The sequence below is a fragment of the Canis aureus genome, chromosome 32 (genome assembly GCF_053574225.1).
Source record: "Canis aureus isolate CA01 chromosome 32, VMU_Caureus_v.1.0, whole genome shotgun sequence".
Classification (NCBI taxonomy): domain Eukaryota; kingdom Metazoa; phylum Chordata; class Mammalia; order Carnivora; family Canidae; genus Canis; species Canis aureus.
In genome coordinates, this window is record NC_135642.1 from 32,892,011 (window position 1) to 32,906,796 (window position 14,786).

General features: G+C 36.2%; 1 protein-coding gene across 5 annotated transcripts in view; it reads left to right on the forward strand.

The window, feature by feature from the left end:
* The window catches only part of USP3 (ubiquitin specific peptidase 3), a 111,972-nt gene that overhangs the window by 41,529 nt on the left and 55,657 nt on the right, over nt 1–14,786 (forward strand). For all 5 annotated transcript variants that reach the window (XM_077881380.1, XM_077881381.1, XM_077881382.1 and 2 more), the window contains one exon: nt 13,965–14,048. In XM_077881380.1, the coding sequence (XP_077737506.1) occupies nt 13,965–14,048 (84 nt within the window). The remainder of the gene's footprint in view (nt 1–13,964; nt 14,049–14,786) is intronic.

Here is a 14,786-nt window from a genome sequence, read left to right on the forward strand (position 1 = left end):
ATGAGATGTATCAAAAAGAAAACTTACATAATTACTGAGTTAATTTCACCTGAAATCTGTTGACATATTCATGATTGATATCAACATATCATAAAGAACCCCAAGATTATTATGTCATTATAAGAAAATATATATAAGTAGCCATTAAAAAAAAACCCACTAATAACACTGAAATAAAAGGAAACTATTAAGATATCATAGTTTTCCAAAAACTAAAGAAAAAGGAAAGTAAGCATTATGTACTAAAGCCATTTCCATTAATTCAGAAACAAGACAGAAATACCTTTTATAATCATTTACATGATTGACTATTATTGAATATTGTTTTGGCAGTTCAAATAAGATAGTAAGTAAATGAGATAATTGGTGTAAATATTGGAAAAGAAGAAAAAAAATTTGTTTTCAGATTATCTAATAGAATGCCCAGAAAGTTCAAGGAAACTTTAGTAGAAAACAACTGGAATTAATAAATTTTGAAATGGTGATATGTGATAAATACAAATACTAACAGCTTTCTCTTTATTAGCAGTCATCAGCCAAAAATGGAAATGACGAAACAAACAAACAAAAAAACATTTAAAATGATAAAAACTATAAACTATGTGTAGGAATAAATGTATTAAAGAAGACACAAAGCAAAGCTGTAGATGCTTTGTGAAGAAAATTTGGTATTAAAAACACTCCTTCCTTCCCCCTTTTTTATCTTCAAAATTTTTTTTAAAGATTTAATTTGAGAGAGAGGATGATAGAAAGCACACACGTGCAGGAGGAGGGGCAGAGAGATGGGGGAGAGAGAATTTTAAGCAGACTCCTTGCTGATTTCGGCACCTGATGGGGGGCTTGATCTCACCACTCTGAGATCATGACCTAAGCTGAAATCAAGAGTCAGGACACTTAACTGACTCCCTAGGCGCCCCTTACCTTCGCAATTTTTACTTGAGTCTAATTTATGTGCAAGCCCTCAAACAAAATGGGAACAGCATCTGAAAAACTCAGAATAGCAGATGTATTGCTCTTATTCAGTAAATAAATATTCATTGAGAACCTACTCTGTGCTGGGAACCTAGTTTTTAGTGCCATCAGTCTCCAAAATAATGCACTTGAGGGGATGGAAAGAAAATACAGAACTTCTATTTAAAGTTCTTTTTAATTAAAAAAAATTTTTTTAAGATTTTATTTATTTACTCATGAGAGACACACACACAGAGAAGCAGAGACACAGGCAGAGGGAGAATCAGGTTCCATGCAGGGAGCCTGATGTGGAACTCGATCCCGGATCCTGGGATCATGCCCTGAGCCAAAGGCAGACGCCCAACTGCCGAGCCACCAAGGCGTCCCTAAAGGTTTTTTTATTTTTTTATTTTTATTTATTTATTTATTTTTTTTCCTAAAGGTCTTTTTAAAAAATGTATTTTTACTTTTATTTGAGAGTGAGATGGTGAGAGCACAAGCAGGGGAGGGTCAGAGGGAGAGAGACCAGCAGACTCCCTGCTGAGTGGGGAGCCCGATGGGGTTCTCTATCCCAGGACCCCTTAGATCATGACTTGAGCCAAAATCAAGAATCAGTTGCTTAACCAACTGAACCACCCAGGCACCCCTAAAAGTTTTTATTTAAAAAAAAAAAAAAAAGGCTTTGGCCAATAATATACCTGCTGCCAGTGGTCTTTCAATAAATTGGTCATGTGTCATTCTGTGAACAGAATGTCTGCAAACAGAGCTTCACTTATTGAGTCCTCACCTTTGTTCATTTTATACTGTATTGCAGTCGGCCTAGTTACATGGATTTACTTAGTTTGTCCAAGTCAGCCCTCATCAAATGGATAAACTATTTAAAAGACTTTTACCAGGGATGCCTGGGTAGCTCAGTGGTTGAGCCTTTGGCTCTGGGCATGATCCTGGAGTCCCAGGATAGAGTCCTGCATTGGGCTCCCTGCATGGAGCCTGCTTCTCCCTCTGCCTGTGTCTCTGCCTTTCTCTCTGTGTGTCTCATGAATAAATAAATAAAATCTTAAAAAAAAAAAAAGATTTTTACCAAATGTGGGGCCTGGCTAGCTCAGTTGGTGGAGCATGCGATTCTTGGTCTTGGGTTGTGAATTTGAATCCCATGTTGAGTGTGAAGCCTACTTAAAAAAATTAAAAAGGGACGCCTGGGTGCCTCAGTTAAGCATCTGACTCTTGATCTCAACTGTGAGGTCTTGATTTCAGGATCATGAGTTTGAGCTCCGTGTTGGACTCCACACTGAGGGTGAACCTTACTTAAAAATTTTTTTTTTTTTAAATAAGAGATTTTTACCAAACAAGCCCTGTAAGATAATAAGATCACAAATACTGGTGAACAAGAAAAGAGCAGCTTTTCTTTAGGAAAAGGCTTTCCTAAAACACATGACAAGGTAAAAATACTATCTATGCTGAGTGAATTGAGTCAATCAGAGAAAGACAATTATATGGTTTCGCTTATATGTGGAAAATAAGAAATAGTGAAAGGGACCATAAGGGAAGGGAGGAAACTGAGGAAAAAATTAGAGAGGAAGACAAACCACAAGACCCTCCTGACTCTGCAAAACAAAGGGTTGCAGAAAGGGGGAGGTGGGTGGGAGGATAGGACATTAAGGAGGGCACTTGATGGGATGAACACTGGGTGTTATATGTTGGTAAGTTGAATTTAAATAAACATGTAAAAGGGGAAAACATGTAAAGGGAAAAGTTAAGCAGACACTTATAAATACTTTTAAAATTTCAAGAAAATATTGGGTATCTAATAAAAACAGACTAATCAGATTTAATAAGTTGGACAAAAGGCTTAAGCTACAGGAAGTATGAATTGATATCTATTATCATTAATGTCAAATCTCACCCTATGTATATATTGTACTTTGAGATATTTGTTTAATCATAGTGTGAAGATATCACGAATAGGAGGACATTTTCAAATAGTTACTTCACCTCTAATTTATTTATTTATTTTTTCTAATTTATTTTTTAAGATGTCCCTTTTTATTTTTTTAAAGATTTTATTTATTTATTCATAGAGATGCAGAGAGAGAGAGGGGCAGAGACACAGGCAGAGGGAGAAACAGGCTCCACGCAGAGAGCCTGACGCAGGACTCGATCCAGGGTCTCCAGGATCACGCCCTTGGCTGCAGGCGGTGCTCAACCACTGCGCCATCAGGGCTGCCCGATGTCCCTTTTTAAATACTATATACACATTAATTTAGATTTCCTTAAATATGAAATCTTATATAGAAACATGTATGAATATATTGGAAGTAGTGGATGCTCAGTTCTGTGGTTTACTTTTTAACCTGATTAGGTACCTCATGAAACTAATTTGAAGATGATTTCTTCTTCTTCTTTTTTTTAAGATTTTATTTATTTGGGATCCCTGGGTGGCGCAGCGGTTTGGCGCCTGCCTTTGGCCCAGGGCGCGATCCTGGAGATCCGGGATCGAATCCCACATCGGGCTCCTGGTGCATGGAGCCTGCTTCTCCCTCTGCCTGTGTCTCTGCCTCTCTCTCTCTCTCTCTGTGACTATCATAAATAAATAAAAATTAAAAAAAATTAAAAAAAAAATTTTATTTATTTGTTTGACAGCACAAGCAGGGGGAGCAGCAGAGGGAGAGGGAGAAGTAGGCTCCCTCCTGAGCAGGGAACCTGAGCTAGGGCTCCATCCTGACCTGAATAGACAAAGGCAGACGCTAAACTGACTGAGCTACCCAGGTGCCCTGAAGATTTCTTCTTAATAGAATAGTGTTTTGCATTTTAGAATTAGAGGGAGCATGTAGTACAGGGGAAAAAATAGGAAAGCAACAAGTGTTTCTAAAGTTATCATTTTTTATTTTTTTTTATTTTTTTTTTAATTTTTATTTATTTATGATAGTCACAGAGAGAGAGAGAGAGAGCGGCAGAGACATAGGCAGAGGGAGAAGCAGGCTCCATGCACCGGGAGCCTGATGTGGGATTCGATCCTGGGTCTCCAGGATCGCGCCCTGGGCCAAAGGCAGGCGCCAAACCGCTGTGCCACCCAGGGATCCCCTAAAGTTATAATTTTTTAAAAGATTTTATTTATTCATGAGAGAGAGAGAGGCAGAGACATAGCAGAGGGAGAAACAGGGACTCCATTCTGGGACCCCCCCCCCAGGATCACACCCTGAGCCCAAGGTAGACGCTCAACCACTGAGCCACCCAGATGTCCCCTAAAGTTAGAATTAAAAAAAAAAACATATTAAATTTTAGGATAAGAAAGTGATTAAGTCATGCTGTCTGTTTTCACTTTTGGAGAATGGGAAAGCAAGCACAGATGGGGATGACCAAGTGAGGAATTTTTTTTTTTTTTTTTTTAAAGATTTTATTTATTTGAGAGAGAGAGTGTGCAGGCATACAAGCTCCAGCAGGGGGAAGAGCAGCAGGAGAGGGAGAGGATCCCAAGTCAATTCCATCCTGAGGGTGGAGCCCTACACAGGGCTTCATCTCACCTTGATCTCACCATCCTGAGATCACTATCCCAACGGAAACCAAGAGTCAGTTGCTTAATCAGCTGAGCCACACAGGTGCTCCCAAGTGAGGGATATTTTTGCCATTAAACAAGTGAATGTGCTACATGGAAAATATTGAGGGGAGGGATAAAGGAGTTTGGTGTATATGGGATGAAAGCTTAAAGCTAAATGTAAAGCAGGTAATACTGAAGTGAAGGGGAAGAATGGGAGGGAAAGGTGAGAGAGAAGAAAATATAGGTAAGGCTAATTTTGTGGAACCATCAAATATTATACCTTAATTTGGCTATAGACATCTGTGGATTTCAAAGTCACCGTATAAGGAGATAGGGTGAGGGAGATCACACCAAAGGAGATAACCAAGGTATAGAATAGAATGTTGGTTGAAATGGAGGAGATAAAAGATGGATTTGAGGGATATTATTATTATTATTATTATTATTATTATTATTTTAAAGATTTTATTCATTCAAAAGGAGATAACCAAGGTATAGAATAGAATGTTAGTTGAAATGGAGGAGATAAAAGGTGGATTTGAGGGAAATTATTATTATTATTATTTTAAAGATTTTATTCATTCATTCATGAGAGACACAGCGAGAGGCAGAGACACACACAGTCAGAGGGAGAAGCAGGCTCCACGCAAGGAGCCTGACACGGGACTCGATCCCGGGACTCCAGAATCACGCCCTGGGTCGAAGGCAGGTGCCAAACTGCTGAGCCACCCAGGGATCCCTGAGAGAAATTAAAGACAGTAAGGTAGAAAGGATTAGACATGATTAAATGTTAGAAATTAGAAATAAATGAGAACTTAAAGGTATGCAGATAAGGAATCAATGTAATCAAGAAATTGGATAATTTTGTTGTTTTTTAGAGTAAGCAAAATGTGAAGTAAAGCTGAGATTTTACCCATTTTTTTTTACCTCCCTAATTATATAAGTAGTATAAATAACTTGTATTTCTTATGAAAATGTACCTGCTCCTTTAGGTATGTTCTTTCAGTACAAGGTAGTAAAATCAGTTTTTCTCTTAACATCATTGTGCATGTAATTCCATACTGTATGCTTAATTTCTTTATTAACTATTGGCCTTAAAGTAATTTAAAATTATGATCATTTTTGGCTCCAGGAATTTGGATTTAAGACCAATCTTCACATGGCCAAATGACAGCATAATTTGTCTCAAGGTGTTAGAAGTAAAGAAAGATACCAATCTCCCTCCTACCTTGCTTTTTTTTTATAACCTGTTTCTTTGTCTAACATCACTAATATGTTGTGTGGTATGATTTCTAAGTGGGTTTTTTTTTTTTTTTTTGTCTTTAATGTTCAAATTACTTACGTTTTCTTGAACAGTTGTTTGTTTTATCCAAATACAAAAGTGAACCTTTTCCTTATCTGGTAAGTAGTGTATTAGAAGTAGAGGTCATCTTTACTTTGGAGAATCATCTAAAATCACTAAATAAAAACTTCCTTAAGTGTAAATTTAATAGCTAAAAATTGGTCATATAATATAGGTAGTTCTTGACTTTTGTTTGTTAGATGCATCAAGTTCTATGTGTATGAGATGCTAACCCCTGGACTTCTCTCCTAGTGAAGTATTAATCAGGTTATCTGAACTCTGAACAGCTTCCTCCTATCACAGTATCTTAGTGACAGCAGTATAGAAAGAAGTAAAAGAGGAATACAACTTTTTATAATATTACTTCAACTACATTTTGGGAACCAGGTATATTTTCACCTTATAACATTTAACCATATTTTATAACATTTGTTTCAAAATGAGAAATGCATTCCAAGTTTCAGAGATCTACAAGCTTTTGAAACCCAACCTACAAGTTAAGTACTTTTTTGTAGTAATCTTTTTGAAGGGAAAGAGTGACTATATTTTTTTCTTCAAGTATTTGAGGGTAAGTATAATTCTTACTAATTGGCTTCAACACAGTTGTAAACCAGGGAGAGATTTTTAGAATTTGTTCACTTTAAGTCCTGTTTACCGTGGGACTTTTTAATACCAGTATTAGTGGGATAGTTTCCACTTTGAAAGCAATGTCTCAGCTAAGACTAAGGCAACCAGACATTTAAATTCTCATTTATATCCTACTTTTAGTACTTACTTTCTTTTGACCTCTTGGTCAGGGAGGAAGAAGAAATAAAAGGAATTGTGGGCAGGGAGAGAAGCCCTTGCTGTGAGGCAGCTCTTGGTTACACAAAGGAAGGAAACTAACATTTATAGATCTCTACCACATGCCAGGCAGTCATAGAAGTTTGGCCTGTAGAAGTAGGTACTTTCCTTTTAACATCATCATCATCATTATCATCATCAAATAACACTTGCATAGTGTGGTAAATTCAGAAGGCATGTAAGTTATAATAATAGAAATAAGCGTCCTGAGAGGAAGACAAACCAGAGTCCTCCTGACTCTGGGAAACAAAGGGTTGCAGAAAGGGAGGTAGGTGGGGGTACGGGTAACTGGGTGATGGGCATTAAGGAGGACACGTGATATAATGAGCACTGGATGTTATATGTTGGCACATTGATTTAAATTTTTTAAAAAAGTGTCCTTCTTAGTGACTGTAAGAGAACCTAAAATTGGCTCTTGAGAAATAGGACAGTTGTGGAAACATTAAAAAGTGTTTTTAAACCAATGAAAATTAACCCAAGCAAAACAAAATTGATTTCTTATAGTTCAATAAAGTTAAATTTGTTACCCTTTTGTGATATTGGGTAGTATTATAAAATATTAGAGCAGGTAATGTCCTAGATACCCTTGAGATTGCCAGTACTATCCAACAAATAATATACGTCAGACATGTAATTTAACACTTTCTAATAGTCACATTAAAAAAGCAAAAAGAAAAAGGTGAATTAGTTGTATATTATCATGTCAACATGTAATCAACATAAAATTATTAGAGATTGTGTTTTTTTACATAAAACCTTCCAAATCCAGTGTGTATTTTCCAATGAATGAAATACAAAAAAATCCTATTTTAAAAGTTTGTATATGTATTGGCAAAACAGACTCATCTTTTTAGAACAACTGATTTGACTCTGAAGCAGAAACATATGGGTTTCAAAACTACATCTAAGTAAATCTAACTCTTCTAACAATTCAGTGTTATCAATATTGAATTCAAAGAGGCACTATATAAACTGAAAGTCGACTCTGAATGTATCTTTATCAACAATATGCTCTTCAAGTTTTCTCATAGATTTTATAGCCAATTTATAAAATGCTTTTATAATTAGAATTGTCTGCATATTTATTCATGTTGAAAAATGTGTAAAATCATTATTGATTGTATTATAAAAATTTAAAATTTTAATGTGTTCTTGTACCTGTCTAGCCAGGTCACAAGCCTTTTTTCTCCTTGGATGTTTAAATTCAGCTCATTCATGTGCCCTGTGATATAGGAGAAAAATGTAAATCATACTGTGATGTTTTCTATTTGTTGAATACTGGCAAGTGTTCTTTCATTTCAAGAAAATCTTAAATTAGAGGGGTGCCTGGCTGGCTCATTTGGTGGAATGTGCAACTTTATTTATTTAAAAGATTTCATTTATTTATTTGACAGAGAGAGCAAGCATGCACAAGCAGGGGGAGTGACAGGCAGAGGGAAAGGGAGAAAGCAGGCTCCTTGCTGGGGACTCGAGGACCCTGGGATATTTACCTGAGCTGAAGGCAGACAGTTAAACAACTGAGCCACCCAGGTGACTCATAGTGTGCAATTCTTGGTCTTGGCGTTGTGAGTTCAAGCCCCATATTGGATGTAGAGATTACTTAAAAATACAATTAAAAAAAAAAAAAAAAAAAGAAAAAAAGAGGTGTGCCTGGGTGGCTCAGTTTTTTGAACAGCCAACTCTTGATTTTGGCTCATGATTTCAGCTTAGGTCATGATTTTAGGGTCCTGGGATCCAGTCCTGTGTCAGGCTTTGTGCTCAGAAGGGAGTCTGCTTAAGGATTCTTTCTCCCTCTCTCCTGACCCCCGTGTGTGTGTGTGTGTGTGTGTGTGTGTGTGTGTGTGTGTGCGCGCGCGCGCGCGCGCGCGCACGCGCACTTTCTCTCTAAAATAAATAAATAAATCTTTAGAAAGAAAGAAAGATCTTAAGTTAGAGTTAATGGTACATCTTTATAAAACTCTTCCATGATTCACACTGAAGCAGTGTTCTAACAATGTTAAAGATCATTTAATTCATAGCATTTGTACATGTATACTGAACAATTTTATTTTATTTTAAATTTATTTATTAATTTATTTATGAATATTTTATTTATTTATTCATGAAAGACACAGAGAGAGGCAGAGACACAGGCAGAGGGAGAAGCAGGCTCCATGCTGGGAGCCTGAAGTGGGACTAGATTTCGGGTCTCCAGGATCCTGCCCTGGGCCGAAGGTGGCGCTAAACCGCTGAGTCACCAGGGCTGCCCTTACTTTATTTTTTTAAAAAGATTTTATTTATTTATTCATGAAGACACACAGAGGGAGGCAGAGACACAGGCAGAGGGAGAAGCAGGCTTCATGCCGGGATATCCCGGGTCTCCAGGATCATGCCCTGGGCCAAAGACAGGTGCTAAACTGCTGAGCCACCCAGGAATCCCCTATACTGAATAATTTTAATAACTAAATCCATGATACAGTCTATTTCAGAACACAGATATTTTCAATATACATCGCACAGTGGAATAAATACAATTTTTTTTTTACTTAAGTATATCTTTAGAGTAAAATATTCAATAGAGAGATATATACACAAGAGGAAGCAAAGACCTAGGCAACAATTAGAAGACTCTAGAGTTAAATGTGAAGTTAAACAGTTGTCAGGATTAAATTATTAACTTAGTTTCTAACAGTTACTTTCAAACAATTTTTTTCAAAAAAATTGATTTCTGAATTTTTAGAGTTAAGAAAATGAATACTAACTATACAATATAGGAAGAAATATTTAGTAAGGGAAATCTAGTAAATCCAGATTTTAGACCTCATAAAGCTGGTACATTGTCTTTTTAACATTTTTTTAAAATGATTTTATTTATTCATGAGGCGCAGAGGGAGAAGCAGGCTCCCCAGAGGGAGCCCGATGTGGGACTCTATCCCAGGATCCTGGGATCATCATGAAGCCAAAGGCAGATAGATGCTCAGCCACTGAGCCGCCCAGGTGCCCCTGGCTGGCCCACTGTCTGTCTTGAGTGAAACTTTTTCCTGTCTAACTGAAAGTGACAGATGTAAAAGATTAAAGAATATAGTATCTACAACTTGAGATTGATAAGATGAAGACATTTCTTTGTAAATTTAGAAGTTGTTTGAGACAAAACATACCCAGAATGTTAATTGGTCAGTATCTCTTGTGAAACTCATTTAAAGCTAAAAATAAAGTACTTGCAGTTTTTCAAATGTTGAATTGATTGATCTTTAATATTGTTACAAAAGTCTTTTATTCACTGACACTCACTTGGTGTGATCTTTCATGTTTTGTAAAATATCCTTTTGAATATCCTTTTGAATCTTTTCCTCAAATTTTAAAACCTAATTCCCGTAACTGAAATGATAATTAGATTTTTTAATCTCTTCATCTAAAAATGGTTTTCTTTCTTGAGCAAGAATCCAGGCCATTTCATAGTTGGCCAAAATGATAAGCTCAGATCCTTTAATAATCACCAAGCCTCCCCCCCTTTTTTGTTATATGTTTAATTGTAATTTTATAAGCTGCTTTATTTTTTGACTGTTGAGAGGCAACTTCTTATGAAATGAATATGCATTTGTTGAAGATGACTCTTACTGAGTGGGGAAAAATTAGAGAGGAAGACAAACTGTGTAAGAGACTCCTAACTCTGGGAAACAAAGGATCCCAGAAGAAGAGAAGGGTGGGGGGATGGAGTGACTGGGTGATGGGCACTAAGGAGGGCACTTGATGGGATGAGCACTGGGTGTTATACTATATGTTGGGAAATTGAATTTAAGTTAAATGACTATTAATATTGTCTACTTTAAAATTTTTAAACTTCTTTTATACAACTTACTCATTTTTCTCTGCCATGGCAAATTGTAATTGCCATCCTGTGTAAAATTTGTGATGTACCTTCTCTGCTTGATAATGCCTCATTAGTGTGCCTTCATTTGAAAGTTAAATTTTTTTCATTCTTAATTTTTAAGCTAGAAAAATAATTTGCATTATAATTAAAATAAGCGTTGCAGCTTAACTACCAATTACTATTTACATAGATATCACTATTACTCTGCTGTCTGCATAAAATATTCAAATAAGCAGGTTGCAGTGCTACACTGTTGCATAGAAAAATAACAACCGGGCAGCCCGGGTGGCTCAGCAGTTTAGCGCTGCCTTCAGCCCAGGGCCTGATCCTGGAGACCCTGGATTGAGTCCCACGTCGGGCTCCCTGCATGGAGCCTGCTTCTCCCTCTGCCTGTTTCTCTGCCTCTCTCTCTGTGTCTCTCATGAATAAATAAATAAAATCTTTAAAAAAGAAAAAAAGAAAAATAACCCATTCTGTTGACATAAACTAGATTGGTGATATACCTACATGTAAATACTAGAAATGACACATGTACCCAGCATGCGCACTGCAGTACATCTTAGGTGATGTAATAATGAAAGTGAAATATAGTTTTGCGCAAACCATAAAATTGTGTTTAATGGAAGAGTATTTTTTTACTGCTTTAGTTGTTAAGTGAAATTTTGTATTGATTAAAATTTTTTTAAAATTAAAATTCAGTTCTTAAATTGAATCAGCCACATTAGCACAGCTCTAGAGTCTAGAACAACTAACTTACCTTTTTTTTTTTTTTAAATTATTTGAGAGATCATAAGCAGGGGGGAGGAGTAGAGGGAGAAGCTGACTCCTGCTGAGCAGGAAGCCTGATTGGGGCTCGATCTCAGGACCCTGGGATCATGACCTGAACTGAAGGCAGACCCTTAATCAAGGTGCCCAGCAACTTATTTTTTTGTTTTTTATTATTATTTTTTAAGATTTTATTTATTTATTCATGAGAGACACAGAGAGAGAGAGGCAGAGACACAGGCAGAGGGAGAAGCTCCCTGCGAGGAGCCCGATGAGGGAAAGGGATCACACCCTGAGCCAAAGGTAAATGCCCAATCACTGAGCTACTCCCAGCAACTTATTTATTTTAATGGTGCAAGTTCAGGGAGATGAAGCAACTAGATCCAGTTAAGCCAGATTAGAGAACAGAGCAAAACCATAAATAAATCTATTTTTCAATATAGGAAAAATATTACTTTAACAAATGTTATTTTATATCCTAGGCTAACTAAATCCATAGCACACCAAAAAGAGTTAGTTAATTTATTTTTAAATTTTTTTAGAGAGAGCAGGGAGGCGGGGCAAAGGAAGAGGGGAAGAATCTTAAGCAGGCTCCATACCCAGTGCTGAGCCTGAGGAGCAACTTGATCTTACAACCCTGAGCTGAAATCAAGAGTCAGATATTTAACTGAATGAGCCACCCAGGTGCCCCCAAAAAGAATTATTTTCATAAGAAAAAAAAATATTTGCTTAATTTAATTGGAAACAATTTGTTTAAACAAAGCTTCAGATTTCTTATGGAGGTTCAGGGGTTTGCTTTTCAATTAGATATTATGGCACATTGTAAATACCTGAAAGGTGATCTAAATTTGCTCTTAAAAAAATAAATGATAAAACAAATTTACTCTTTTTTTTTTAATTTTTATTTATTTATGATAGTCACAGAGAGAGAAAGAGAGAGAGGCAGAGACACAGGCAGAGGGAGAAGCAGGCTCCATGCACCAGGAGCCCAATGTGGGATTCGATCCCGGGTCTCCAGGATCGCGCCCTGGGCCAAAGGCAGGCGCCAAACCGCTACGCCACCCAGGGATCCCCAAAACAAATTTACTCTTAGACTTCATTCCCCAGATGAACACTAGCACTTAATACTGTTTTTGCTTTGAATACTGAGTATTGTTTTATCTGTAATACATGCATAAATTTATGTAAACATAAGATGAAAATGTTGAGGAATTAGAGTAGCAGCGCAATTTTGCTCTTCAGTGAATGTTTAAGCTTCATGGAGGAACCAGGTGCCTTAAGTCTAAATTTACAGAATAGACCTAACTCTCTCAACATACTGAAAAGCAAGGAATTAAACCTTTTCACTAATTTAATTTTTTATGTATTTATCATAAAACTGCCATTGCTGGTACTTTGGTACTTTGATCTTAAAAAAAAAAAAAAAGTTCAGGACATTAAAAAGGTAGCTTTTGCTATTTGTGTAAATGTCAGGAAACTTGGAGAATACCTTAGGGACTCTTGTTAAACAGCATAGGCACTCAGTTAATGGGGGAAGGGTGTTAAATAATTACATCTATATTACTGCTTTAGTTAAAGTTTCCGAAAGCATTCACTTGAAATTTTACCTTCTGTGAATAAAAGACCTTGGGAGACATGCTTTTCTGTGTAATCTTTTTTTTTTTCATTACTTCCCCCTATTTTATTCTCATGTTTTAATAGACTGATTTCAGATACATAAGAAATGTTTTTTGGATTCTGCTAGAGATGACCTAATTATTACTAATTGCTACGCATTCAAAGTTTCACTTGCTCAGAATGGCAGCATTACTGTCATTATTCTTTGGTAGTTATAATAAGTACTTTTATACAAAGCTGCTATTCAAAAGAATATATTGATACTAGCTTGTAAGTTGTTTTTGTTAAAATTGGCCTTATTCCAGGAAAAAATTGAATGCTAATGTACAAGGTGAAGTTTATTATGTGTGAGTCCTTATATTTGCTTATTGACTTGCTAAAATGCACTTGCACACAAAATACCAGTTTTAAAGAACACCTTCAGTATCTTTCTTTAAAGAGTTACCAGTTTCCTAAAAGATGTAGCCACTGTTTTATATTTTTGTTTTCTAGCACCTCAGAATGAAGATTATTATTCTTACCCATTTGAATCCAGTTTATTCTAATTAAATTACTCTAAATGTATAGTTTTATTTTTAGTTAGGTTTTTTTTTCTCCTTAAATTTAACTGTTCCTATAGGTTAATTACCTTTTCCCTAATCTTAGCTAAATCTCTCCTCCCCCCAAATTCCCCATTATTTTGAGCTGGGAAGTATCACCTGAAAGCTTTAGGCTTAATGCTACATAAATCGATTTGGTGCTTTTTATTTTCCATTGTATTGTGCAGCACTAAAAAGAATGTAACACATGTAGCAGCTTATTTTGTTTTTTTGAAGGAGAAATTGAAGAGCTTTTGAGTAAAAATGTGAAAAGAAGCTAGTGTTCATTGCCTACGTGGCTTTTTAAAAAGGCTCTTAAAAAACATTCCATTGTGGATTCCAAGTCCTCTTTAAACTTAACCACCGACAGTAACTGCCTGCAGAGCCATGTGATCAACTTGGCAGCAGCCAGGCCTTTTAGTGATTTCATTACTGTGGTTTCCTCAAGCTCTTTGCACACATTGATTAATATTTTTCTTGCAGTTATCGCTGTGATGATTTTGTGGTTAATGACACCAAGCTGGGACTGGTACAGAAAGTCAGAGAACACTTACAGAACTTGGAAAAGTAAGTAGTAGGCCTTGGGAAAGGAAGGGTATAGAATGGGGTTGAGGGGTCTTCGCAGATTTTTGAGTGGGAGTTTTGTTAATGAGTTCCATAACTTCATCATGATTTTAGTGTGATTGAAATGTTAATAAAGTAAACTTTGGATATCTGAAACTGTGCCCATAGTTAATGGTCATAGCTTAGCATTCATTTCATTTAATATTTATCATAAATCATAGCCAAGAGTCTGAGAGCCTTTTTTTAGTTACTACCCAGCAATTTATAAGCTACTCAGTTGATTAGCAAGGGAAATTTTGGAGGTATAAGAAAAGGGCATAAAATTATAGAAAATCATTATAGAGACTCTTTGATACTAGAAAATCCTTGTCAAATGTTTCATGAAGTCTTCTCAGAATCACTAAAATAATGCATTATTTTTAAGGGAAATTAGGTTTTATTATATTGTCCATTTTGTATCTATAGGATAGCACAAGATCCTAGTTTCTCCTTTCCTCTTTTGTTAGGGACTGTATGTGTCACTTGAAATTACAATTGGTTATAAAATGCTATGTCATCATAAAGAAATTAAAGTAAAAAAAAAAAAGAGATTAAAGTACTTACGTGGATAGAATTTTTTTGTTATAACCAGATAGGGTTATTCAGATAAAACTCACTGAACCCAAAGTTGAAACAGAACTCCAAATAGTGATGGCTTTAAAGCTGCAGTGCATAGAAGCATGGCCCTGGAATGCCTGCTGA